Source organism: Heptranchias perlo, chromosome 21, assembly GCF_035084215.1.
Source record: "Heptranchias perlo isolate sHepPer1 chromosome 21, sHepPer1.hap1, whole genome shotgun sequence".
Classification (NCBI taxonomy): Eukaryota; Metazoa; Chordata; class Chondrichthyes; order Hexanchiformes; family Hexanchidae; genus Heptranchias; species Heptranchias perlo.
In genome coordinates, this window is record NC_090345.1 from 38455767 (window position 1) to 38480384 (window position 24618).

The 24618-nt window shown below is 45.1% G+C and overlaps 1 protein-coding gene across 3 annotated transcripts; it reads right to left on the reverse strand.

The window, feature by feature from the left end:
- Window positions 1-532: 532 nt before the first annotated feature.
- LOC137340166 (interferon-induced protein with tetratricopeptide repeats 5-like) lies at window positions 533-24046 on the reverse strand. 3 transcript variants are annotated; one of them, XR_010966727.1, is made up of 3 exons: window positions 23947-24046; window positions 7060-9008; window positions 533-3721 (listed from the first exon to the last, which is right to left on the reverse strand). XR_010966727.1 is itself a non-coding variant. In XM_068002518.1 (2 exons), exons 1-2 carry the CDS (start codon window positions 23949-23951, stop codon window positions 7568-7570), a joined length of 1446 nt encoding a protein of 481 aa, XP_067858619.1. In that variant the 5' UTR covers window positions 23952-24046; the 3' UTR covers window positions 6429-7567. The 3 variants fall into 3 exon arrangements, 1 of the variants encoding a protein (XP_067858619.1); XR_010966726.1 differs by lacking the exon at window positions 533-3721 and adding an exon at window positions 6429-6808; XM_068002518.1 differs by lacking the exon at window positions 533-3721 and having other exon boundaries at window positions 6429-9008.
- Between the last annotated feature and the right edge of the window lie 572 nt (window positions 24047-24618).

Here is a 24618-nt window from a genome sequence, read left to right on the forward strand (position 1 = left end):
GGATTTGGCGGGGGTAATGCCGTTGAATGTCAAGGGGAGGTGGTTAGACTCTCTCTTGTTGGAGATGGTCATTGCCTGGCACTTATCTGGCGCGAATGTTACTTGCCACTTATGAGCCCAAGCCTGGATGTTGTCCAGGTCTTGCTGCATGCGGGCTCGGACTGCTTCATTATCTGAGGGGTTGCGAATGGAACTGAACACTGTGCAATCATCAGTGAACATCCCCATTTCTGATCTTATGATGGAGGGAAGGTCATTGATGAAGCAGCTGAAGATGGTTGGGCCGAGGACACTGCCCTGAGGAACTCCTGCAGCAAAGTCCTGGGGCTGAGATGATTGGCCTCCAACAAGCACTACCATCTTCCTTTGTGCTAGGTATGACTCCAGCCACTGAAGAGTTTTCCCCCTGATTCCCAATGACTTCAATTTTACTAGGGCTCTTTGGTGCCACACTCGGTCAAATGCTGCCTTGATGTTGACGATCCGGATTCTTTCCCCTCAGTCTGGTTCAGTAAAAACTGAGTCGAATACATTTTAAAGTTCAACACAACTTTAATATAGCAGGGTTCTTAGTCTGCAGCATTGATTTGGACTCCTGATAGAGCCCCTCTATGCTGGCAGAGCAAGAACAAGAAACATACAGAAATCCACACGTTTTTATACAGATCAATAGGGGTTGGAACATACTTAACGAGGCTCAACACCAATCATAAGCCGGGCATAGGTTGCCATGCGAGGTTACATTATTGCCGGCCAATCATAGATCGTCCATGTGCTGATCATGCTGCTGTTAGACATCAAAGGGGATACTTCCTCACCTTCCAACCTGGAATGTTCTTTCCTGTTCCTTCTGTTCCTTATCTCCCAACTTGGAATGTCTTTCAACTTTGGCTAAGCTCGTTACCTATATTGATCTGCCATAAACATGGAGACATTCAGACCAGTCCTTGAATCACATCAAAGACTCTACATTGATAAGACAATGCAAACCTGCTGACTACGCAAACATATGGCCCAGCAGGAGGCCAGGCCACCTGTACCAATCTCAGTTACTAACTAATTAACCCTTTCTAACCATTTTGCATTCTGCTTCTTTGCCACGTAGGCATTTTAATATTTTACCGAAAACTGACCACGTAGGGATTCTCATTCCCCCCTTTTATCATTTCATGATAACCAATTATTACGGTGCTCACTGGTTCTGCAGGTTCTGCAGCGCAGCAACATTTAAGTAAGCAATAAACTATAAGAATTATAACAATGAATATGACTAGCCCTTGAACTGGAGAAGTCCCAATAGAACACAGACATGTTTCATCAATACGCCTTTGTACTCTTATCTGTTCTCAGGAACAGACTCCTTCCAAACATCTCTCAAGTAAGCTGCGAATGTCCTTGGTCAGCTAAACCTATTCATGTTAGTTTGAAAAGGCTAACAGAGTCAAATATCCTATGGTGCTTTCTATTTTGTTTCCAGCCTAACTAGACTGAATGGTACCTTTCAGACCATTTTACACCTGTGAATTGGTGCCCTCCCCATTATATCCCTTAATCCAAATTCTCCCTACAATATCCCGTTAGATGCTGTACCTCATCTTAACCAGGTTCCCTTCGTGTTGGCCACCAGTCCGGGTGGAAGAGAGGCAGAGCATCTGATAATCCTATCAAACTATAATTGTCTTCCCTTTTACATGCACCTTACCCCAGCGGGTGCTACTCCCGGTACCATTAAGATGTGTTCTTAGTTGAAACCACAGAGACAATGGGGACATTCTTACCCAGGCTCTGTTTCATTATCTTTGCCAAACCCTTCATCCTCTGCTTACATTTATTACATGCAATGAAAATCAAGAAGCACATTACAACAAACTGCACTGCGACTAATACATATGAAATTAATCTAATCCAAAGATGGATCTGTATATTCAGTCCCAAATTCCAGAGGTCATTTCACCAGGTGGTGACTTTAATTTGGTCAATGTCATGCTTAATGTTGTTATTGTCCTGTTGTAGGTTATAATAAACCTTCTGGGAGAGGCGTATCTCCATTCGCAATGCTTTCAAGTATTTAGGCAACAGGGGTGTCAGATACCCAAATGTGTCCTGATATGCTTTCAAGTCCTTTCTGACATTCTCAGAAACTTGTAAGGTGGTGAGGTTATGCCGGTGTATCTCTACCAGTTCCTCGGGTCCAATCCGAACCAGGACTTCAGAAATGGAGTAGAATTCTGGACTTAAAATATCACAAGTTAGATTGGCATATTTAAACGTTTTCAAATTAGTTGTAACACAGTATTCGTCCTCTCCGGCATATGCCACTTAAGTGGGTTTTAGATCCGCCTCTAGGGCCTCCTACAGTTAATATCCGGATTGGTACCGGTATTATTAAACCCACACTGTGCTTCTAGGCTGTGTCCAACACTATGTGGACACACAGTGACAGCATGTCTAGTAACACATCCCTTTAATTTTGTTCCAGCCAATCAGCCTAAATCTACATCCTCTAGTTCTTGAACCCTCTGCTAGGGGAAACAGGTACTTCCTGTCTACTTTATCTGGGCCCCTCATAATCTTGTAATTTTGTATCCATCGTGCGGATATCTTCTAAATATTGTTTCTCCCAATTTTATTGTTAACTGATGGGAACCTAACCCTGAATTTTGGAAATCCAAATTACTGTGTCCCTCTTTACTTTAATTTCAGTCCTTTTGATTGATACCAGTGTTTCCTGACTGTTTCATTAATTAGTTGGTTTCTCTATGGACCATGTGTCAGTGCCTTGTTTAAAAGGATTTCTCACTCGCCTGGACCACATTAACCATTTTCCTGTTGTGCTGTTGTCAAGTAACTGAGCCTGTCTGAGACTCATTCTTCACTGTATCTTCTTCATGTATCTCCGCATACTAGCAGCATCTCATAGGAATGAGCTTAGTGTTCTTAGATATTAACTTTCTGCTGGCCAGTCTCTGCTTCCTCATGGTATTTCCGAACATTTTCCATGGCACACATCATATGTCCTGTAGGATTCAGTCCTGTAAAAGCAACTGGTTTGTTTAAAGAGTGGTTGCAATAGCTCACCAGACCATAGGCCTTTGTAATCATGTTCTTCATCCTGATCTCCGTTTCAGATGATGGCAACATACATTTGTATCTTTTATGTCCACTGTAGCCATTCTTAGGTTTTCAGGTTATCTTATCAAAAAGATCAGGGGTGTCTAGAGTGCTTATCTCCCTCTGCATGGTCCCGATGTCAGGGTAGTGGCCAGGCTATTGAGTGTAGTTTTCTCATTATTCATTATAGGCAAGGACACAAATATCTCCACGAGAAAGCTATCAATTTACTATTCTTAACTACACTTTCCTGACTTCCACTAGATTGTATATTTATGCCAGATTGATTTTTTTATCATGCCCAATTCAATGACTTTAGAGAAAAATTCCCATTTCTCCCCATCTCGAGCACTCTGTCTCGGACGACAATAAATAGGTTAAAACAAAACAAATCAAAATGTTTTCAAAAGAAGAGAATCAGGTTGATATCACCACGCTGTGACATTTGGTATCCGCTGATGTCTGCAGCTAAAGTCTTAAATCTTTAACACCACTGGATCGTTTCCTGCACCAAATTTCTCCAGCAAAGGTTGCACCGTAACTTTGTAACTACTCTTGGTAATCCTGCACCATCAACACTCACGTGGTCCCAAAAAAAAACCAGGGTCACCTGTTTTAAAAGAAACACAGAAAATCCATTGCGGCTCTTCTTGAGAGCCCAAGTGATTAATTTGTCAAATCTTCATTTATTATTTATTTATCCAAAGGAATAATCCCTTTACCCGAAACAAATTCAGAAAACAAAACAGGAGAGAGAAATTGCATAGTCCCTCTCTCGCTCTCTCTCTGAAGCACGCAGCCTGTCTGAAATAAACACTGTCTCTCCCACATGTACGCAGGGCTGCAGACTGGAATTTCTAACTCCAAGTCCTAATCTCTGTGTTTTCAAGATGTAACCACATTAAGCAGATATCATTAGCAGCCGCCTGCTAAGATACGTTATATTCCTCTTTTATTAATTTATTAATGGTTTGGGCATGTGTTTCTAGCACTGTAGCTATCCTTTGCAAATATATGGTCAGCATTTGATCCTCAGACAATTCCTTATCTGTATTTTCATTTATCTTTTAATATATCTTTAATGCGAAACCCTAAATCTCTGACCTTTTGATCTAATGTTGTCAAATCAATGGTGTTAACAACTGAGGCAAAGGCAGTTGCTATATCACTTATCACAGATCTTTACGTCTCCATATTTGCCTATCTCTTTTTACGATGTCCACCTCCATTCCATGTCGCTCTTTGTTTTAACACTTGAGTTAGGAGGTGTTGATCTAATTGTTGAGTTTTCTTAGCATTCTCAATGCGAGTTATATAATTTGTCAGGGAAGGTCTCCCCTCTTTGGTCAGATCTTGTATTCTACTATTAATTTCAAATAAAATTGAATAGCCCCAGAACTTGTCAAAACTTCCTTATCATACTGTGGCAGGGTAAAACTGATAGGCATTTAGTACCCTGTGTCAGTACATAGCTCAAGTAATGGACTTCCAATTGTCTAACCTATGCTTCCTTTTCATATGATTTGTTTTACATTCCTTTCTTATCAATTTTTCACTGTAGCGTGAAAACTTATATCTCAGTCAATTGTAGCCTTTGGCATTTCCGAGTGATTGGGACAATTTTACTAATATAACCTATACAAATTGTTACCTCATGTTCACCTGTGTTCTGGGCAAGCCTCAGACAGTTCTCAACCGACTGGGTCATTTCTATCTGTTTGAACTGCTCTTGGCATGACAGTCTGGCTTCTTGGGATGGAAGGGGTTAATATTAACTTGCTCTTGTGGTCGGAGTATTTTGATCCTTCTCCCTTTGAGATTATGTTCCCACCTTCAAAATTTCTCTTCACACAGGTTTGACTGATTTTTTTACTTCTCACATTTGTGGATTGCTTTATACTATACTTTTGCACACTATTTTTTCACATACTTTTAGTGGATGTGATTATAATCAATGCTCTGAGCTGTTCCAGCTTTCCGACTTTTCCTGTCACAATGATACCAGATAGTTTTTTTAATGTATCCCGTTAATTTTTAACCTCTCTTTAAACCACAGCCAATCACAAAATAAACATTCAAAATGCCAATTTTTTGAAGATCCCATGTCTGGAATTTAACATGCCCACACTTTATAAGAACCAGAATTTAATAGGTCACTTAACCTAAATAACTCCAATTTTAATTCAGCAGTATCAGAATTAAACACACGACAAGACAGATACATTACACAAAGGAAGAAAACACGTAAGACACAGTAAGAAGGGGGCGTGGCCCACAACACCGACAAAAAAAAACGCTGATCAAGACAGGCTTTTTAAAGGGACAGTACACTTAAACAACAAAACCTCTCTTTTTCGGGTCTCTGTCTTTCAAACATTTGTCTAGTCACTTAATTCTATCCATATTTTTTTTTTACAGTACTGTCTCCATAAAGCAATTAGTTCTTTGGCTGTGGTACCTCTGTTATTTTTCCAAATTAATTCCTGAGCCGTTTTGGCGTCATCGAAGTTTTTAGTTCCTCCCAATGGCCATTGACCATTCCCCAGTCTTTTATTCTTATTCAACTAGTCAACACAACCGTATTATCGCCACTCAGTTGCTTATTACAGAATTTGAGGACGGTACTGATGCTTGTGCCTCACAATCCTAAGTGCCCTTGGTCCCTACGCCCACTTCAAGGTCCTGACTTTCACGTGGGGGATTTCCCCTCTTAACAACCGGTCTAAGGCTGCACGTTGAGACAGGCACTTCCTTCTGTAGTCGATCAGCACAAGCAATCAGTTCCCGTTCATACCCAATCCCCAGGGACTCGAAGTTCCTGTTTATACCCAATCACCAGGAATTCGAACCCTGACTCAGTGATATTTTGATCACTAGTTCCTGTTTATATCCAATCACCAGGATCTTAAACCCTGACTACCCTCAGTGATATTAACCACTGACCTACCGCTTACAAGTTATTCCCTCAGTACGTACGCTGACCCTCAGCCGGAGCTGACCCTCAGTGATATTCGACCACTGACCTATTCCTGCTATTTCTGTGTATTCGCCAGACTGACCTGAATCTTGTAAGGAGGCCACACGAGTGTTAGTGATTGGACGATTCGTCATCAGACTGACGGATTGGAGGAAAACCGACGTAGTAAATTAAGACTACTTACATCGGGGCGCTATTTCCTTCCTCTGTGTCTGAGACAATCCGTCTCTTACTCCGCGAACTCTCGGTGAACGACCGTTAATATCCCCGTACAGGCCACCAAATGACGATCCGGATTCTTTCCCCTCAGTCTAGTTCAGTAAAAACTGAGTCGAATACATTTTAAAGTTCAACACAACTTTAATAGCAGGGTTCTTAGTCTGCAGCATTGATTTGGACTCCTGATAGAGTCCCTCTATGCTGGCAGAGCAAGAACAAGAAACATACAGAAATCCACACGTTTTTATACAGATCAATAGGGGTTGGAACATACTTAACGAGGGTCAACGCCAATCATAAGCCGGGCATAGGTTGCCATGCGAGGTTACATTATTGCCGGCCAATCATAGATCGTCCATGTGCTGATCAAGCTGCTGTTAGACATCAAAGGGGATACTTCCTCACCTTCCAACCTGGAATGTTCTTTCCTGTTCCTTCTGTTCCTTATCTCCCAACTTGGAATGTCTTTCAACTTTGGCTAAGCTCGTTACCTATATTGATCTGCCATAAACATGGAGACATTCAGACCAGTCCTTGAATCACATCAAAGACTCTACATTGATAAGACAATGCAAACCTGCTGACTACGCAAACATATGGCCAGGCCACCTGTACCAATCTCAGTTACTAACTAATTAACCCTTTCTAACCATTTTGCATTCTGCTTCTTTGCCACGTAGGCATTTTAATATTTTACCGAAAACTGACCACGTAGGGATTCTCAATGTCAAGGGCAGTCACTCTCACCTCACCTCTGGAATTCAACTCTTTTGTCTATGTTTGGACCAAGGCTGTAATGAGGTCTGGAGCAGAGTGGTTCTGGCGGAACCCAAACTGAGCATCGGTGAGCAGGTTATTGGTGAGTAAGTGCCGTTTGATAGCACTGTCGACGACACCTTCCATCACTTTGCTGATGATTGAGAGCAGGCTGATGGGGATTGGATCACCTGTTTTACACCATCGGCCAAAGCTAAAATTACTAACTATGTCCATTTCAGTTTCAGCTGTTGAAATCAGCAAAAAAATGAGTTGAAATCTTGTCATTAGCTCAGAAATTTATACTTATCGTTACTGTAACCATAGCAAGTGGGAACGTGAATGCAGCATGATAGGGTCGATGAGTAGCAACACAACCCTATGTCAAATGGGAAGTCTGTCAACTAATGTTAAGATTATTTTTGAACTATTTACTGCAAAACAACACATTGAAAACGGGATTCAATTTCCTCAGGTAAATCGGAGACACATTTTAACATTGCCCTATGTAACCTGATGCAGCTCTCGTAGAGCACTTCGATATTCTTCATTCTCAGGATCACCCTCCAGGGCTTTCTTAAAGAATTCAATGGCTTCTGATTTCTTGCCATCAACCTGGTGTATTAGCCCCAATATACCAAAGGCTACACTGTCTCTTGAATATCTATTCATTCGATCTTCAGCAATTTGTTTCAATTTTGCACGGCATTTCTCGTTTTTCTTGGTGTTAACTTTGAGTTTTAAGCATTCCTTGAAAAGATGAATGGCATTCAGCTGGGATCTCTTCTCATGCAGCTCGTACTGTCCATAGTTCCAACGTATTAATTGTTTATTCAAAAGGCTGTAATCTTCATTTCTAAGTAGGTTGACGTAGATGTCATCGGCTTTGGAATATTCTCCGGATTCTGCAAAGATTTCTGCCAAATCAAATATTGCAAAAATAAGTGAGGGTTTCTGATCAAACGCTGTTTGGAAATGGTATTTGCAAAGTTCAATCAATTCTTTTCTTTCTTCATGATTAATGTATTTCGGACGTGTTTTCTTCAGTACAATCAGCTTAGTTTTGTAACATAAGCCAATCTGGTGGTGAAGGAGTGCTGAAGACGATTTAATCTTCAGTGCCTTTTTCAATAGCTGTAAGGAATATTCAACAGACCCTTGTTTTCTTAAAAATTTGCCTGCATACTGAATTATATATGGATCATCAGGAGATTTCAGCAGTACTTCTTCAACTAATCTACAACATTTCTCAGTTTGATTGAATTCCTGTAGTCTTAGAGCCAACATGATCTTGACAAAAGTGTCATTTGGGTTCAGTGCTAAGGCGCGGTGTAACTGATTCACTGCTTTGCAGTGTTCAGGACACTGTGGGTCTCCAAAGGTTTCTTTAAGTCGAAACAGAGCAGTTGCATGAGCTGCATTCCATTCAATGTCATCAGGATCCCCCTCCAGTGCCTTCTCAATACACTCATTTGCCTCTTCGTAATATTTCCTGCTAAATTTCAACAGCGACCAACTCTTCTCTCCGTATACTTCAGGTATCATTGCTGTGTACCGAGAACCATTAGGAAATTGTTGACAGATCATCTCCAGCTTGTCGAGGTAGGACTGGGCCTCTGTCAGTTCACCCACGTGATAATATACCCAGGCATAGTTTCCATATGTGATGATGCTTCTTTTTCCAATTTCATGTTTGTGATTCTTCATCAAAATCTCTTCAGCTTCCCATAAATTGTTGATTGACTCCTCGCGGTTTCCTTTCATACAGTTTACAAAAGCGAGTAGATTGTAAGGCATGGCTTGATATTTCACAATATCAGACTCTATTATATAATTTAGCCGTTCCTGCAAATCATCCCACTCAACATCTTCCATCTGTAGATTCCACGTGAAGTGACATTGTAGCTGAAGTAATTTCATTTTCAGGGAGTTCCTTTCAGTATCACTGTAAGAAATATGTTTAAATATTTAATAGTTTTGTTAAACATTCAGAAAGAAATAGCTATGGGGAAATTATTATGTACAGTCCAACATAGAAACTCAAGAAACTCAGTAAAGCTAATAAGCAGTCCCAAAAAAGCTGGCAATTCAAATAATAACCAGAAGTTCAAACACACGAACATACAAAAATAACAGACAGGAAAAGACCAGCTGGACCATGGAGTCTGTCCCATACTGTCATGGTGCAAATTAACACCACAACCTTCATTGCCCCTCCCCACCAGCCAGCCTCGCAGCCTCCCCGAAAATAAGCTTATGATTAAGGCCACTACTTTACAGTAACGGAATGGGGTAAATTCTCATTTATTACAAGGCAGTCCAGAATTTTCACTATTGTTTCAGGATCATATTTCATCATTTAGACCCCTTTTCAGTGGAAAACAAAACCTAAAGGTTTTGCCTATGATTTGATCACAAGATGGAATAGAGTTACCTGTTTGTTTCTGTCGTGCCTAGAGACTGTTTCCAGAGGGGATCTTATGGTTGAGTATTTTCCTCTGTGCAGCTGGTGGTTGCTGTGCAGTTTGGAGGCAAGGGGAACATCTTAGGCTGGGACGGTTGTCCCTGGAGCAAAGTCAGCAGCCAGCAGGAGTCGGATATCGCAGGAGAGGAGCTGAGCACAGGAGGGTCACAGCAAAGATCGGCAAAGGCTCAAGCCGCTGATACCAGAGAACTTGCAGCCAGCAGGAATTCAGAATCGGATCCTGGGATCTTTCTGCTTACATGGCTGAGCTACTCATTGCTTTAACCAGATGAGCCGTCGGGTAAACCAAACTCATTTAATTGAACTAGTACCTATGTCAGCCATGGCTCAGTGGTAGCACTGTGGCCTCTGAGTCAGTAGGTTGTGAGGTTCAAGTCCCACGCCAGAGATTTGAGTGCAAAATCTAGGCTGACACTTCAGCACAATACTGAGGGAGTGCTGTACTGTCAGAGGTGTCAGGTGAACATAAAATCCCATGGCACTACTTCATAGAATCATAGAATGATACAGCACAGAAGCAGGCCATTTATCCCATTGGCCTTGTGCTGTCTCTTTGAAGGGGCTATCCAATTAATCCCACTGCCCTGCTCTTTCCCTATAACCTGCATCTTTTTCCTTTTCAAGTATTTATCCAATTACCTTTTAAAAGTTATTATTTAATCTGTTTCCACCACCCTTTCAGGCAGTGCATTCCAGATCATAACAATTCGCTGTGTAAAAAATGGTTCCTCACATCGCATCTGGTTCTTTAAATCTGTGTCCTTTGGTTATCGACCCTTCTGCCATTGGAAACAGTTTCTCCTTATTTACTCTATCAAAACCCTTCATGATTTTGAACACCACTATCAAACCTCCCCTTAACTTTCTCTGCTCTGAGGAGAACAACCCCAGTTTCTCTAGTCTCTCCACGTAACTGAAGACTTTGATCGCTGGCACCATTCTAGTAAATCTCCTCTGCACCCTCTCTAAGGCCTTGACATCCTTCCTAAAGTGTGGTACCCAGAATAGGACACAACCTTCCAGCTGGTGCCTAGAAAGTGTTTTATAAAGGTTTAGCATAACTTCCTTGCTTTTGAACTGAATGCCTCTATTTATAAAGGCAAGGTTCCCGTATGCCTCTTTAACAGCCTTCTCAACTTGTCCTGCCACCTTCAAAGGCTTGTGTACGTACACCCAGATCTCTCTGTTCCTGCATTCCCTTTAAAATTGTACCATTTCATTTATATTGCCTCTCCTCATTCTTCCTTCCAAAATTAATAACTTCACACTTCCACGCGTTAAATTTCATCTGCCATGTGTCTGCCCATTTCACCAATCTGTTATGTCCTCCTGAACTCTGTTATCATCCTCCTCGCTGTTTACTACATTTCTGAGTTTTGTGTCATGTGCAAATTTGGAAATTATGCCCCATATTCCCAAGGTCATTTATATACATCAAATAGAGCAGTGGGGGAAACTACTGCACACTTCCCTCTGGTCTGAAAAACAACCGTTCACCACTACTCTCTGTATTCTGTCCCTTAACTAATGTCTTATCCATGTAGCCACTCCCCATTTAATCCCATGGGCTTCAATTTTGCTAACATGTTTTATTGTGTGATATTTTATCAATCATCTTTAGAAAGTCCATATACACAACATCAACTGAACTAAGCTCATCAATCTTCTCCATTACTTCATCAAAGAACTCAATCAAGTTAGTCAAACATGATTTGCCTTTAACAAATTCGTGCTGGCTTTCAATTATTCACTCATATTTTTCTAAGTGCCAATTAATTTTGTCCCGAATTAGTGTCTCTAAAAGTTTCCGCACCAACGATGTTAGACTGACTGGCCTATAATTGTTGGGTTTATCCCCCTCTCCTTTTTTGAACAGGGATGAAACATTTGCAATCCTCCAGTCCTCTGGCACCACTCCCATATCCAAGGAGGATTGGAAGATTGTGGCCAGAGCTTCCACAATTTCCATCCTACTTCCCTCAGCAACCTAGGATACATCCCATCCGGACCGGGTGACTTTTCTACTTTGAGCGCTGCCAACCTTTTAAGTGCCTCCTCTTTATCTATTTTTATCCTATCCAATTTCTCTACTACCCCCTCCTTTATTGTGCCATTGGCAGCATCCTCTTCTTTAGTGAAGACAGATGCAAAGTATTCATTTAGTACCTCAACCATGCCCTCTGCCTCCACATTCCTTTTACTATTTGTATGTTTATAAAAGACTTTTGGGTGCCTTCATAAGTTACCCGCTAATCTATTTTCACACACTAACTTTGCCCCTCTTATTTCCTTTTTCAGTTCTCCCCTGTACTTTTTGTATTCTGCTTGGTTCTCTACTGAATTATGAACCAAACATTTATCACAAGCCTCCTTTTTCTGTTTCATTTTAATCTCTATATCTTTAGTCATCCAGGGAGTTCTAGTTTTTGGATGTTTTTCTTTTCCCCCTCCTGGGAATGTGTCTAGTCTGTACATGAACCATCTTCTCTTTGAAAGCCTCCCATTGCTCATTTGCTGTTTTACCTGTCAATCTTTGATTCCAATCGACCATGGCCAGATCCCTTTACAACTCACTGAAAATAGCTCTCCTCCAATTGAGTGTTTTCACGTTTGTATATTTCTTATCATTTTCGATAACTACTCTAAGCCTAATGATATTGTGATCACTGTTTCCTAATTGCTCCCTCACTGAAACATGCTGCACTTGCCCAAATTCATTCCCCTGAACTAGGTCCAACACTGCTTCCTTCCTCAATTGGCTGGAGACATGCTGATCAAGAAAGTTCTCTTGTACACATTTCAGGAATTTCTCCCCCTCTTTGTCCTTTACACTGTTATTCACCCAGCCTGTAGTAGGATAATTGAATCCAACCATTATCATTACTCCAAAGTTCTTGCATCGTTCTGTAATTTGCCTGCAAATTTGCTCCTCCATCTCCTTCCCACTATTTAGTGGCCCGTTGCACTCATCCAGCAGAATAATAGCTCTTCTATTATTCCTTAATTCTAACCAAATAAATTCTGTTTTCGAAGATGAGCCAATGGGTCCCTCAACCAACATCACTAAAAATAGATTATCTGGTCGTTATCACAGTGCTGTTTTTGGGACCTTGCTGTGTGCCACATTTCCTTCAGTAAAACAGTGACTACACTTCAAAAGTATTTAATTGGCTGTAAAACACTTTGGGATGTCCTGAGGTTGTGAAAGGTGCTATATAAATGCAAGTCATTCTTTCTTTCTTTACCTAATCAGGTTAATCTGAATTGTCAACTTTCTGCATGTTGTATAGTTTGAACAGTGTGCTGATTAAATATTGGTCTGTTGATTAAATGTGCAAATTAAGTTCTGGCAGCAAACCAACATTTGGGGCCTGATTTTAGCAGGCCTGCGGGTTTCCGGCGGGTTGGGTTTCGGGTGCGTGGCCTCCGCGCCCGTTGAAATTAGTGGGTTGCCCGCGCGATCGTAGCAGGCAATCCACTAATTGGATTCACTTAACTGCTCCTCCGGGGTCCGCGCTGCTGGTCTGCGCGTCGGGCGGGCTGCGCATGCGCAGTACGATCTATCAGCTGGAGGCTCTCTAGTTAAAGGGGCAGTCCTGCACTGACAGATGCTGCAACCAATGGAACAAATTACAGCATGGAGCAGCCCAGGGGGAAGGCTGCTCCCAGTTTAATGATGCCTCACCCCAGGTATCATCAGATGGGGTGAGGAGGAGGGGGAGGACAGAGATCTTCCACCCGGCGGGCGGGAGGAAGCGGCCTGCCTCTGCCACCAAGAAGGCCTGGCTCGAGGTGGCAGAGGGGGTCACCTGCGCCACCAACATATCGCCCACCTGCATACAGTGCAGGAGGCGCTCCAATGACCGCAGTAGGTCAGCCACAGTGAGAACACGTAGTTTTTCCCCTACACTCCGTCTGCCACAACACTGCCCCCACCCCACATCTCCTTCGGCACCGCCAACACTATTCTGTCACATCACCCCTCATACCAACTCAAATCCCATCCTCATCTTACCTGCACCTACTCACCTCGCCAGTACTCACCCCGCCACTACCACGCAACCCAATCCTCATATAATCTCATGGCTCTATCCCATACTCACCCTCTCGTGGATCTCCCTCACGGCCAGCCTCACTCAACCTGCCACTACCTGTGCTTCAGCCACAGGGCATGCATCACATATGTGCAGTAGGCAGCGTAAGGCAAACGTGTCGTGAGCATGAAGGGGATGCACAAGGGTGTCTGAGGGTTTGCCATGGGTGTTACCTATATTGAATTTCAGAGCAACAAACATCACACATTATATTGGCACCACTACTGCCATGTCTCCGCGAATCCTGTCTGTTTTGTGCAATAATGCCCGCTCCTGGGTATCACTATGAGGACCCACCACTGATGCCACCCATTGTGTTACTGCAGAGTAGGTGCAGGTGTATTTGCAGGGCTCTTCCGCGCAGATGACTGAGAGACATTGGCGGTGCACCCGGCTGCACCCTGGAAGGATGCGGAGGAGAAGTTGTGGAGGGCAGTGGTGACTTTGGCAGCGACAGGTAAGCAGATGGTGCTGGGGCCAGCCAGGAGCAGCTCGGCATGAAAGAGCCTGCAGATCTCCACGACTACATGTCGAGTGAATCTGCGCCTCCGTGTGCACTGCTGCTCGGAGAGGTCCGGGGAGCTGCGCCTCGGTCTGTGGACCCTGTGGCGAGGGTAGTGCCCTCTGTGACGCGTCTCTCTCTGTGGTAGCCCTCCCTCCTGCTGTACAGGTGGATGTGTCACAGCACTCTGTTGTGGAGCTCCACGTGTCAGAGGTGGACGGCGTGGATGGCGAGGCTGGTGATGCTGTTCGCCCTCCGAGGGGGTCATGACTGCAGCTACGGCGGCCCCCATCCGCAATATGTACATCTGAGGGGGTCCGCAAGGTAGGCACATGTCTCCGGACCCCGGGGTGAGTGTGCAGGTTTGTGACTTTGACCGTCCGGAGGGGGGTGGTGGAGGCCACACTTTGTCCCAAGTGACAGAGCGGCCTCCTGCAATGGGTGAGGGTCTTCCCCCCCCACCTGTCAAATGGACCTTTGCAGCTGCCACAGGCTGACAGCTGCAACACGTCCAGTTTAACTAGGACTGTTTCCCCCAGTGTGTGAAACAGTCCCATGTTTCCCCAAAATCACACACAGTCCCTCAATCAGGTCAGTTAATGACCTGAACAAGCGAAATAAATAACCTCAAGTGGCATCCCGCTGGCTTTAATTGCCTGCGGGATTCCCACCAGCGGGGGCCACGCACGCACCCCCGCACGTCATCGGGGAACCCGGAAGTGGGCGGGATTGTGGCGCGATCTGGTCACGTGACTGGATATCGGGATTTTCGGGGCCCCCCCGCTGGAAACCCACAGGAAACCCGACGGTAAAATCGAGCCCTTGGTGTCTCAGAGCTCCAGGGCTACAGTTAGTCAGTGCAGGTTAAAGTATTCAAGTGAGTCTGTTGACACTTCGAGTACCTTTAAACTAAAACAACTTACAGTCAGGCAGAGCCCAGTTTACATTGATCAGCTACCGCCTGGCTGTAACTGTCCTGTTTAGGAGAGAGCTCTGTGCATGTCAGGTTACCACGGTCAGAGCTGTCTGACAAAAGTTGCAGATTTAAATGTTAGAGAACATGGAGAGCGGAATCTCGATTCCCCAAACATTCTCTTCATTGCCCTCCATTTCGCTCACTTCCCTTTCCTGTCAGAGCTGCTTTTGAAGAGGAAGAGGGAAATGGTGAGAGAAAAAGTGAGAGGGAAGGGGGAGGGATAGGCTGGTAATATCTTGCTTTATTGCAAATGACTAGTGCAGGGCTATTCAGCTCAGCTGCCTTGATCCTGCTGTGAGTCTCTCTCTCCCTCTCTCCTTCTCAGCTCCTGTCCTTCTCCAGGCTGCTCTTGGGGCTCTTATCATCTCTACGCTGCTCTCTTGAGTTTCTCTTTTGAACTCTTCTCCTCTCCAAACAGCATTCAGGGCTTTTTTGCCTCTCTTTTTTTTTCAAAAAATATACTTTATTCATAAAATTTGCAGCAGTACATACAATACAGTTGTCATATCACTTTCCAAACGTACACAATACAGATTATACAATTTGCAGGTTACGTCAAGTACAGTTCAATGAACACATTGGACATAATTACAGTTCATGACACTCTAGGGTGTCTCATTGCATCATACTCAACACAGATTATTGCTTACAGATTCATTTCAGATTCATTACAGGTACATTACAGCAATTTGAATTTTACATTCTGCCCGAGGGGGTTTTTCCCTGATTGCAGCCCCTCGGTTTACAATGGCGGGAAGGCTCTAAACGGTTGCCTTTCCCCACAGGGCCTTTGCGGCGGCCGCACCCATCCTCAGTGCGTCCCTCAGCACGTAGTCCTGGACCTTGGAATGTGCCAGTCTGCAACACTCGGTCGAGGACAGCTCCTTGTGCTGGAAGACCAGCAAGTTTCGGGCAAACCAAAGGGCGTCTTTCACCAAGTTGATGGTCTTCCAGCAGCAGCCGATGTCCGTCTCAGTGTGCGTCCCCGGGAACAGCCCGTTGAGCACAGAAACCTGTGTTACGGAACTGCTCGGGACGAACCTGGACAGATACCACTGCATCTCTCTCCAGACCTTCTTTGCAAAGGCACATTCCATAAGGAGATGGGTGACGGTCTCGTCTCCACCGCAGCCTCCTCTGGGACAGCGCGCGGTGGAGCTGAGAGTCCGGGAGTGCATGAAGGATCTGACGGGAAGGGCCCTTCTCACCACCAGCCAAGCTAGGAATTGGTGCTTGTTTGAAAGCTCTGGCGATGAGGCGTTCTGCCAAATGACATTGACAGTCTGCTCGGGGAACCAACTGACAGGATCCACCATCTCCTTTTCCCGCAGGGTCTCGAGGACGTTACGTGCGGACCACTTGCTGATCGCCTTGTGGTCAAAGGTGTTTTCCTGCACAAACCTTTCCACGAAGGACAGGTGGGGCGGAACGGTCCAACTGGACGGAGCGTTCCGTGGCAGCGTGGCCAGGCCCATCCTTCTCAACACCGGGGACAGGTAGAACCTCAGCACGTAGTGACACTTTGTGTTTGCGTACTGAGGGTCTATGCACAGCTTGATGCAGCCGCACACAAAGGTGGCCATCAGGATGAGGGCCACGTTGGGCACGCCTTTCCCCCCTTTCTCTGGAGATTTGTACATCGTGACCCTGCGGACACGGTCCATTTTTGATCTCCAGACAAAGTGGAAGATGGCTCGGGTGACTGTCGCGGCGCAGGAGCGAGGTATGGGCCAGACCTGCGCCACGTACAGCAACACCGAGAGCACCTCGCACCTGATGACCAGGTTCTTGCCCACGATCGAGAGGGATCGTTGATGCCACAGTCCCAGTTTCTGCTTAACCTTGGAGATACGCTCCTCCCAGTTTTTGGTGCACGCCCCGGCCCCCCCGAACCAGATCCCCAGCACCTTCAGGTAATCCGACCTGACGGTGAAGGGGACAAAGGATCGGTCGGTCCAGTTCCCAAAGAACATGGCCTCGCTCTTGCTACGATTTACCCTGGCCCCCGAGGCCAGTTCGAAACGGTCGCAGATGCTCATCAATCTGCGGACCGACAGCTGATCCGAGCAAAAGACGGCGACGTCATCCATGTACAGGGAGGCCTTGACCTGAGTGCCTCCGCTGCCTGGGATCGTCACCCCTCTTATGCCCGCATCCCTCCTGATGGACTCGGCAAAGGGTTCGATGCAACACACGAACAAGACGGAGGAGAGAGGACAGCCCTGCCTGACTCCAGATTTGATCGGAAAGCTTTCTGATTCCCACCCGTTGATTGAAACTGCGCTACTGATGTTTGTGTAGAGCAGTTGGATCCAATTGCGGATTCCCTCCCCAAACCCCATTTTGGAGAGCACGTCCATCATGTACGTGTGGGATATTCTGTCAAAGGCCTTCTCCTGGTCCAGGCTGATCAGGCAGGTGTTCACCCCCCTGTCCTGTACGTAGGCAATCGTATCCCTGAGTAGCGCCAGGCTATCAGAGATCTTCCTGCCGGGTACGGTGCAGGTCTGATCGGGGTGGATCACCACCTCCAGGGCTGACTTGACCCGATTGGCGATGACCTTGGACAGAATTTTGTAGTCCACGTTAAGTAGTGAGATGGGTCGCCAATTTTTGATTTCTTCCCTCTCCCCCTTCTGTTTGTAGATGAGGGTGATGATGCCTTTCCTCATGGAGTCTGACATGCTGCCTGCCAGGAGCATACCCCCGTACACTTCCAGCAGGTCTGGGCCTATCCAGTCCCACAGAGCCGAGTACAACTCCATCGGTAAGCCGTCGCTTCCGGGAGTCTTACTCTTCTCGAAGGATCGGACGGCCTTTGTCAGTTCGTCCAGAGTAAGTGGGTGATCCAGACTCTCCCGCTTGCTGTCGTCTAGAACCTCCGTGATAGACGACAAGAAGGAGTGGGAGGCCGCGCTGTCTGTGGGCTTCGCGTCGTACAGTCCGGCATAAAAGGATTTGCAGATCCTCAGTATGTCGGGCTGCGAGGACGTGACCGAGCCGTTCTCTTCCTTCAGGCTGCTGATCACAGAGCTCTCTCTGTGCACCTTTTGGAAGAAGAAGCGCGAGCAAGTCTCGTCCTGCTCCACGGAGCGGACTCTGGACCGGAAGATGATCTTGGAGGCCTCGGAGGCAAAGAGCGAGGCTTGCTGGTCCTTCACCTCTCTGAGTTCCTCCCCGACATCGATCCCCATCGACTGCAGCAGGAGAAGATTCTGCATGCTTTTCTGGAGTCGGGACGTTTCCCTCTGCCTCTCTCTCGCCTTCTGAACACCTTTGAGGATGAAGAACCTCTTGATGTTCGCCTTGATGGCTTCCCACCAGTGCACTGGGGAATCAAAGAGGGGCTTTACGGTTTGCCTCTCTTTGCCTTCCTGCATGTACTGCCCCCCCTCCCTCCTGTCTTCCCATGTTCTGGCTGACTTCACCCCCCTGCCCACTTCACACTCCACCTTCTGAAGTGACCCACTGCAGCTGTTCACACTACTTCCAGAGCATGGGGCACTGTGCCCGGGCATTCTCCCTCCTCTCCACTCAATCACGGACAGACCGTGACTGTAAGTATCACTAATTACAGTTACAATTTGACATAATCATGTATCCCATCCTGCAAAGCTTTAGGCGCTTGGCTAAAAAGCGAGACTGTGGGCAGACCTTGTGTCTGTGAGAATACAGAGGGAGCCAGCATCCCACAGGAAATGATGTGCCTGACACCAGGCAAAGTGATTGAGAATATTGCAGACAATAAAACTGTTAAACAGACACATTGAAGACCAATTGTCAGAAACAGCTAACAAAATGTCCCAAGGCACAATCAAAGACTCAGGGCTTGGACACAGACTAATCCTGTATGTTAATTGCAGGAGCTTTGTTCATATAATTAGGTAACTTTAGCGATTGGGGTATACAGGATGAGACATTTTAAATTTCTGCATCGGAACAATCAAAATACACAGAAAGATAAGGGCATGTCCCTCCCAATAAGATGGATACAATGGACAATTGTAAACAATTTTACAACACCAAGTTATAGTCCAGCAATTTTATTTTAAATTCACAAGCTTTCGGAGACTTCCTCCTTCCTCAGGTGAACGTTGTTGGAAATGTTGGACGGAGGCCCACACACCCGACGAAACCTGATCAGCTTGAAACTTTCCAGGGACAGGTTGTACCATCTTTGTTTATTTGATATAACTGTATTAGAACATTGTTATATATATACTTATTAGGAACAGAGGAACAGGAGTAGGCCATTCAGCCCCTCGTGCCTGCTTCACCATTTGATAAGATCATGGTTGGTCTGTGATCTAACTCCATATACCTGCCTTTGGCCCATATCCCTTAATATCTTTGGTTGTCAAAAAGCTATCTATCTCACATTTAAATTTAGCAATTGAGCTAGTATCAATTGCCGTTTGCGGAAGAGAGTTCCAAACTTCTACCACCCTTTGTGTGTAGAAATGTTTTCTGATCTCACTCCTGAAAGGTCTGGCTTTAATTTTTAGATTGTGCCCCCTACTCCGAGAATCCCCAACCAGCGGAAATAGTTTCTCTCTATCCACCCTATCCGTTCCCCTTAATATCTTATAAACTTCGATCAGATCACCCCTTAACCTTCTAAACTCGAGAGAATACAACCCCAATTTGTGTAATCTCTCCTCGTAACTTAACCCTTGAAGTCCGGGTAAACCTACTCTGCACTGCCTCCAAGGCTAATATGTCCTTCCGAAGGTGCGGTGCCCAGAACTGCTCACAGTACTCCAGGTGCAGTCTAACCAGGGTTTTTTATAGCTGCAGCATAACTTCTGCCCCCTTTTACTCTAGTCCTCGAGATATAAAGGCCAGCATTCCATTTGCCTTATTGATTATTTTCTGCACCTGTTCATGACACTTCAATGATCCAAGTACCTGTACCTCTAAGTCCCTTTGGACGTCCACTGTTTTTAACTTTTTACCATTTAGAAAGTACCCTGTTCTATCCTTTTTTGATCCAAAGTGGATGACCTCACATTTGCCTACATTGAATTCCATTTGCCACAGTTTTGCCCATTCACCTAATCTATCAATATCGCTTTGTAATTTTAGGTTTTCATCTACACTGCTTACAATGCCACCAATCTTTGTGTCATCGGCAAACTTTGATATGAGACTTTCTATGCCTTCATCTAAGTCGTTAATAAATATTGTGAATAATTGAGGCCCCAAGACAGATCTCTGCGGGACTCCACTAGTCACATCCTGCCAATGTGAGTACCTTCCCATTATCCCTACTCTCTGTCGCCTATCGCTCAGCCAACTTCCTAACCAAGTCCGTACTTTTCCCTCGATTCCATGGGCTTCTATCTTAGCCAACAATCTCTTATGTGAGACTTTATGATGTGGAGATGCCGGTGATGGACTGGGGTTGACAATTGTAAACAATTTTACAACACCAAGTTATAGTCCAGCAATTTTATTTTAAATTCACAAGCTTTCGGAGGCTTCCTCCTTCCTCAGGTGAACGTTGTTGGAAATGTTGCATTTTCAACAACGTTCACCTGAGGAAGGAGGAAGCCTCCAAAAGCTTGTGAATTTAAAATAAAATTGCTGGACTATAACTTGGTGTTGTAAAATTGTTTACAATTGGGACTTTATCAAATGCCTTCTGGAAGTCCATATAAATAACATCTATTGACATTCCCCTATCCACTACTTTAGTCACCTCTTCAAAAAATTCAATCAGGTTTGTCAGGCACAACCTACCTTTCACAAATGCATGCTGGCTCTCTGTGATTAACTGAAAATTCTCGAGGTGTTCAGTCACCCGATCCTTAATTATGGACACCAGCATTTTCCCCACACCAGATGTTAGGCTATCTGGTCTATAATTCCCCGGTTTCCCTCTCTCTCCTTTCTTAAAATGTGGAGTGACACGTGTAATTTTCCAATCTAGAGGGACAGTTCCTGAATCTAGAGAACTTTCTTGTTTGGTATAAATGCATTAGAACGTTGTTCTTGTGTCTATAATAAAGCTTGCATGTTCGGTCACACTCGGGCCCAAAGCATTGTGGAAGTTATTATTAAGAAGGATTAATAACCCTTGGTAGCATTAATAATAGCATATTTCCAACATGTTACATTGACACGACCGAAGACAAAGAAAGCAAATTCTTTGTCCTGGATGGTGTCGAGCTTCTTGAGTGTTGTTGGAGCTGCACTCATCCAGCAAGTGGAGAGTATTCCATCACACTCCTGACTTGTGCCTTGTGGATGGTGGAAGGGCTTTGGGGAGTCAGGAGGTGAGTTACTCGCCACAGAATACCCAGCCTCTGACCTGCTCTTGTAGCCACAGTATTTATATGGCTGGTCCAGTTAAGTTTCTGGTCAATGGTGACCCCCAGGATGTTGATTGTGGGGGATTCGGCGATGGTAATGCCGTTGAATGTCAAGGGGAGGTGGTTAGACTCTCTCTTGTTGGAGATGGTCATTGCCTGGCACTTGTCTGGCGCGAATGTTACTTGCCACTTATGAGCCCAACCCTGGATGTTGTCCAGGTCTTGCTGCATGCGGGCATTCACTGCTTCATTATCTGAGGGGTTGCGAATGGAACTGAACACTGTGCAATCATCAGCGAACATCCCCATTTCTGATCTTATGATGGAGGGAAGGTCATTGATAAAGCAGCTGAAGATGGTGGGGCCTCAGACACTGCCTTGAGGAACTCCTGCAGCAATGTCCTGGGGCTGAGGTGATTGGCCACCAACAACCACTACCATCTTCCTTTGTGCTAGGTATGACTCCAGCCACTGGAGAGTTTTCCCCCTGATTCCCATTGACTTCAATTTTACTCGGGCTCCTTGGTGCCACACTCGGTCAAATGCTGCCTTGATGTCAAGTGCAGTCACTCTCACCTCACCTCTGCAATTCAGCTCTTTTGTCCATGTTTGGACCAAGGCTGTAATGAGGTCTGGAGCCGAGTGGTTCTGGCGGAACCCAAACTGAGCATCGGTGAGCAGGTTATTGGTGAGTAAGTGCCGCTTGATAGCACTGTTGACGACACCTTCCATCACTTTCATGATGATTGAGAGTCGACTGATGGGGCGGTAATTGGCCGGATTGGATTTGTCCTGCTTTTTTTGTGGACAGGGCTTACCTGGACAATTTTCCACATTGTCGGGTCGATGCCAGTGTTGTAGCTGTACTGGAACAGCTTGGCTAGAGGCAAAGCTAGTTCTGGAGCACAAGTCTTCAGCACTACAGTCGGGATATTGTCGGGTCCCATAACCTTTGCTGTATCCAGTGCACTCAGCCATTTCTTGATATCACGTGGAGTGAATCGAATTGGCTGAAGACTGGCTTCTGTGATGGTGGGGATATCGGGAGGCGGCCGAGATGGATCATCCACACGGTACTTCTAGCTGAAGATGGTTGCAAACGCTTCAGCCTTGTCTTTTGCACTCACGTGCTGGACTCCGCCATCGTTGAGGATGGGGATGATTACAGAGCCTCCTCCTCCCGTTAGTTGTTTAATTGTCCACCACCATTCATGACTGGATGTGGCAGGACTGCAGAGCTTTGATCTGATCCGTTGGTTGTGGAATCGCTTAGCTCTGTCTATAGCATGTTGCTTCTGCTGTTTAGCATGCATGTAGTCCTGAGTTGTAGCTTCACCAGGTTGGCACCTCATTTTTAGGTATGCCTGGTGCTGCTCCTGGCATGCTCTTCTACACTCCTCATTGAACCAGGGTTGATCCCCTGGCTTGTTGGTAATAGTAGAGTGAGGAATATGCCGGGCCATGAGGTTACAGATTGTGCTGGAATACAATTCTGCTGCTGCTGACGGCCTACAGCGCCTCATGGATGCCCAGTTTTGAGCTGCTAAATCTGTTCTGAATCTATCCCATTTAGCACGGTGGTAGTACCACACAACACGTTGGATGGTGTCCTCAGTGCGAAGACTGGACTTCATTTCCACGAGGACTGTGCGGTGGTCACTCCTACCAATACTGTCATGGACAGATGCATCTGCGACAGGTAGATTGGTGAGGACGAGGTCAAGTAAGTTTTTCCCTCATGTTGGTTCACTCACCACCTTCCACAGACCCAGTCTCGCAGTTATGTCCTTCAGGACTCGGCCAACTCGATCAGTAGTGGTGTTACCGAGCCACTCTCGGTGATGGACATTGAAGTCCCCCACCCAGAGTACATTCTGTGCCCTTGCTACCCTCAGTGCTTCCTCCAAGTGGTGTTCAACATGGAGGACGACTGATTCATCAGCTGAGGGAGCAAGCGACTTTAGGACATGGACTTCTATGGTTTAATTAGTGTAATATAAAGGATTGTATTTTATCAAGAAAGAAAGACTTGCATTTATATAGCATCTTTCACAACCTCAGGACATCCCAAAATTCTTTACAGCCAATGAAGTACTTTTGAATTGTAGTCACTGTTGTAATATAGGAAACGTGGTAGCCAATTTGCAGGCAGCAAGGTCCCACAAACAGCAATGTGATAATGGCCAGATAATCTGTTTTAGTGATTTTTGTTTAGAGATAAATATTGGCCAGAACACCACTGCTCTCCTTTGAAATAGTGCCATGGGATCTTTTACATCCACCTGAGAGTGCATAAGAGGCCACGGTTTAACGTCTCATCCAAAATCCGACACCTCCAACAATGCAGCACTCCCTCAGTACTGCAATGGAACACCAGCCTGGATTTTGTGCTCAAGTCTCTGGAGTGGGACTTGAGCTCACAACTCACTGATTCAGAGGCGAGAGTGCCACCACTGAGCCACGGCAGACACTTATATCAAACATGCTATTTACACACGAAAATCTCTCTTACCTCATGATGTTCTGAATGAATAGGCCAGTTTCTTCTTTATGTTTACTCCTGTAGTCTTATCAGCTGGATAAACAGAACAAATTGTGTTCGGCTCTTCCAAGACATTTATAAACCATCCACACCCTTTTTCGTCACGTGATTTTGCAGAATTGCACTTGAGATTGGAAGGTGAAAACAGCAGATAACTTATCTGCTGCAGAAAATGTGTTAATCAACGTCACCAAAACAGAAGAATCCCCCTGGATTATTTGTTGATTCATGTGTTGTTTAGAACTTGCTGTGTGTATATTGGCTGTTCTGTTTACATTACCTTCTGCTGCATAGCAACTATGGCTGAACTTCATAAAAGAATTAATTACATGTGAAGTGCTTTGGGATGACAATGATCAGGGAGCGATGAGATCATTTCCATGAACTGTTCCCCAGGTGTACAGACATCAATGTACTTTCAGTAGTGATTCGGGTAGAAATTGGACCCCACTGCAGCCATTTTTTCAGGTATATAATGAGGGAAAAAGCATCAATTTCCCAGCGCTGTCTCCCATGCCCCAAGGGTGCCTTATTGGGCTGGACAATAATCAGGTGTCCGGGACTTGCTGAGTATTTCCAGCATTTTCTGTTTTTATTTCAGATTTCCAGCACTCGCAGTATATAGTTTTTATTTCAGAGAGT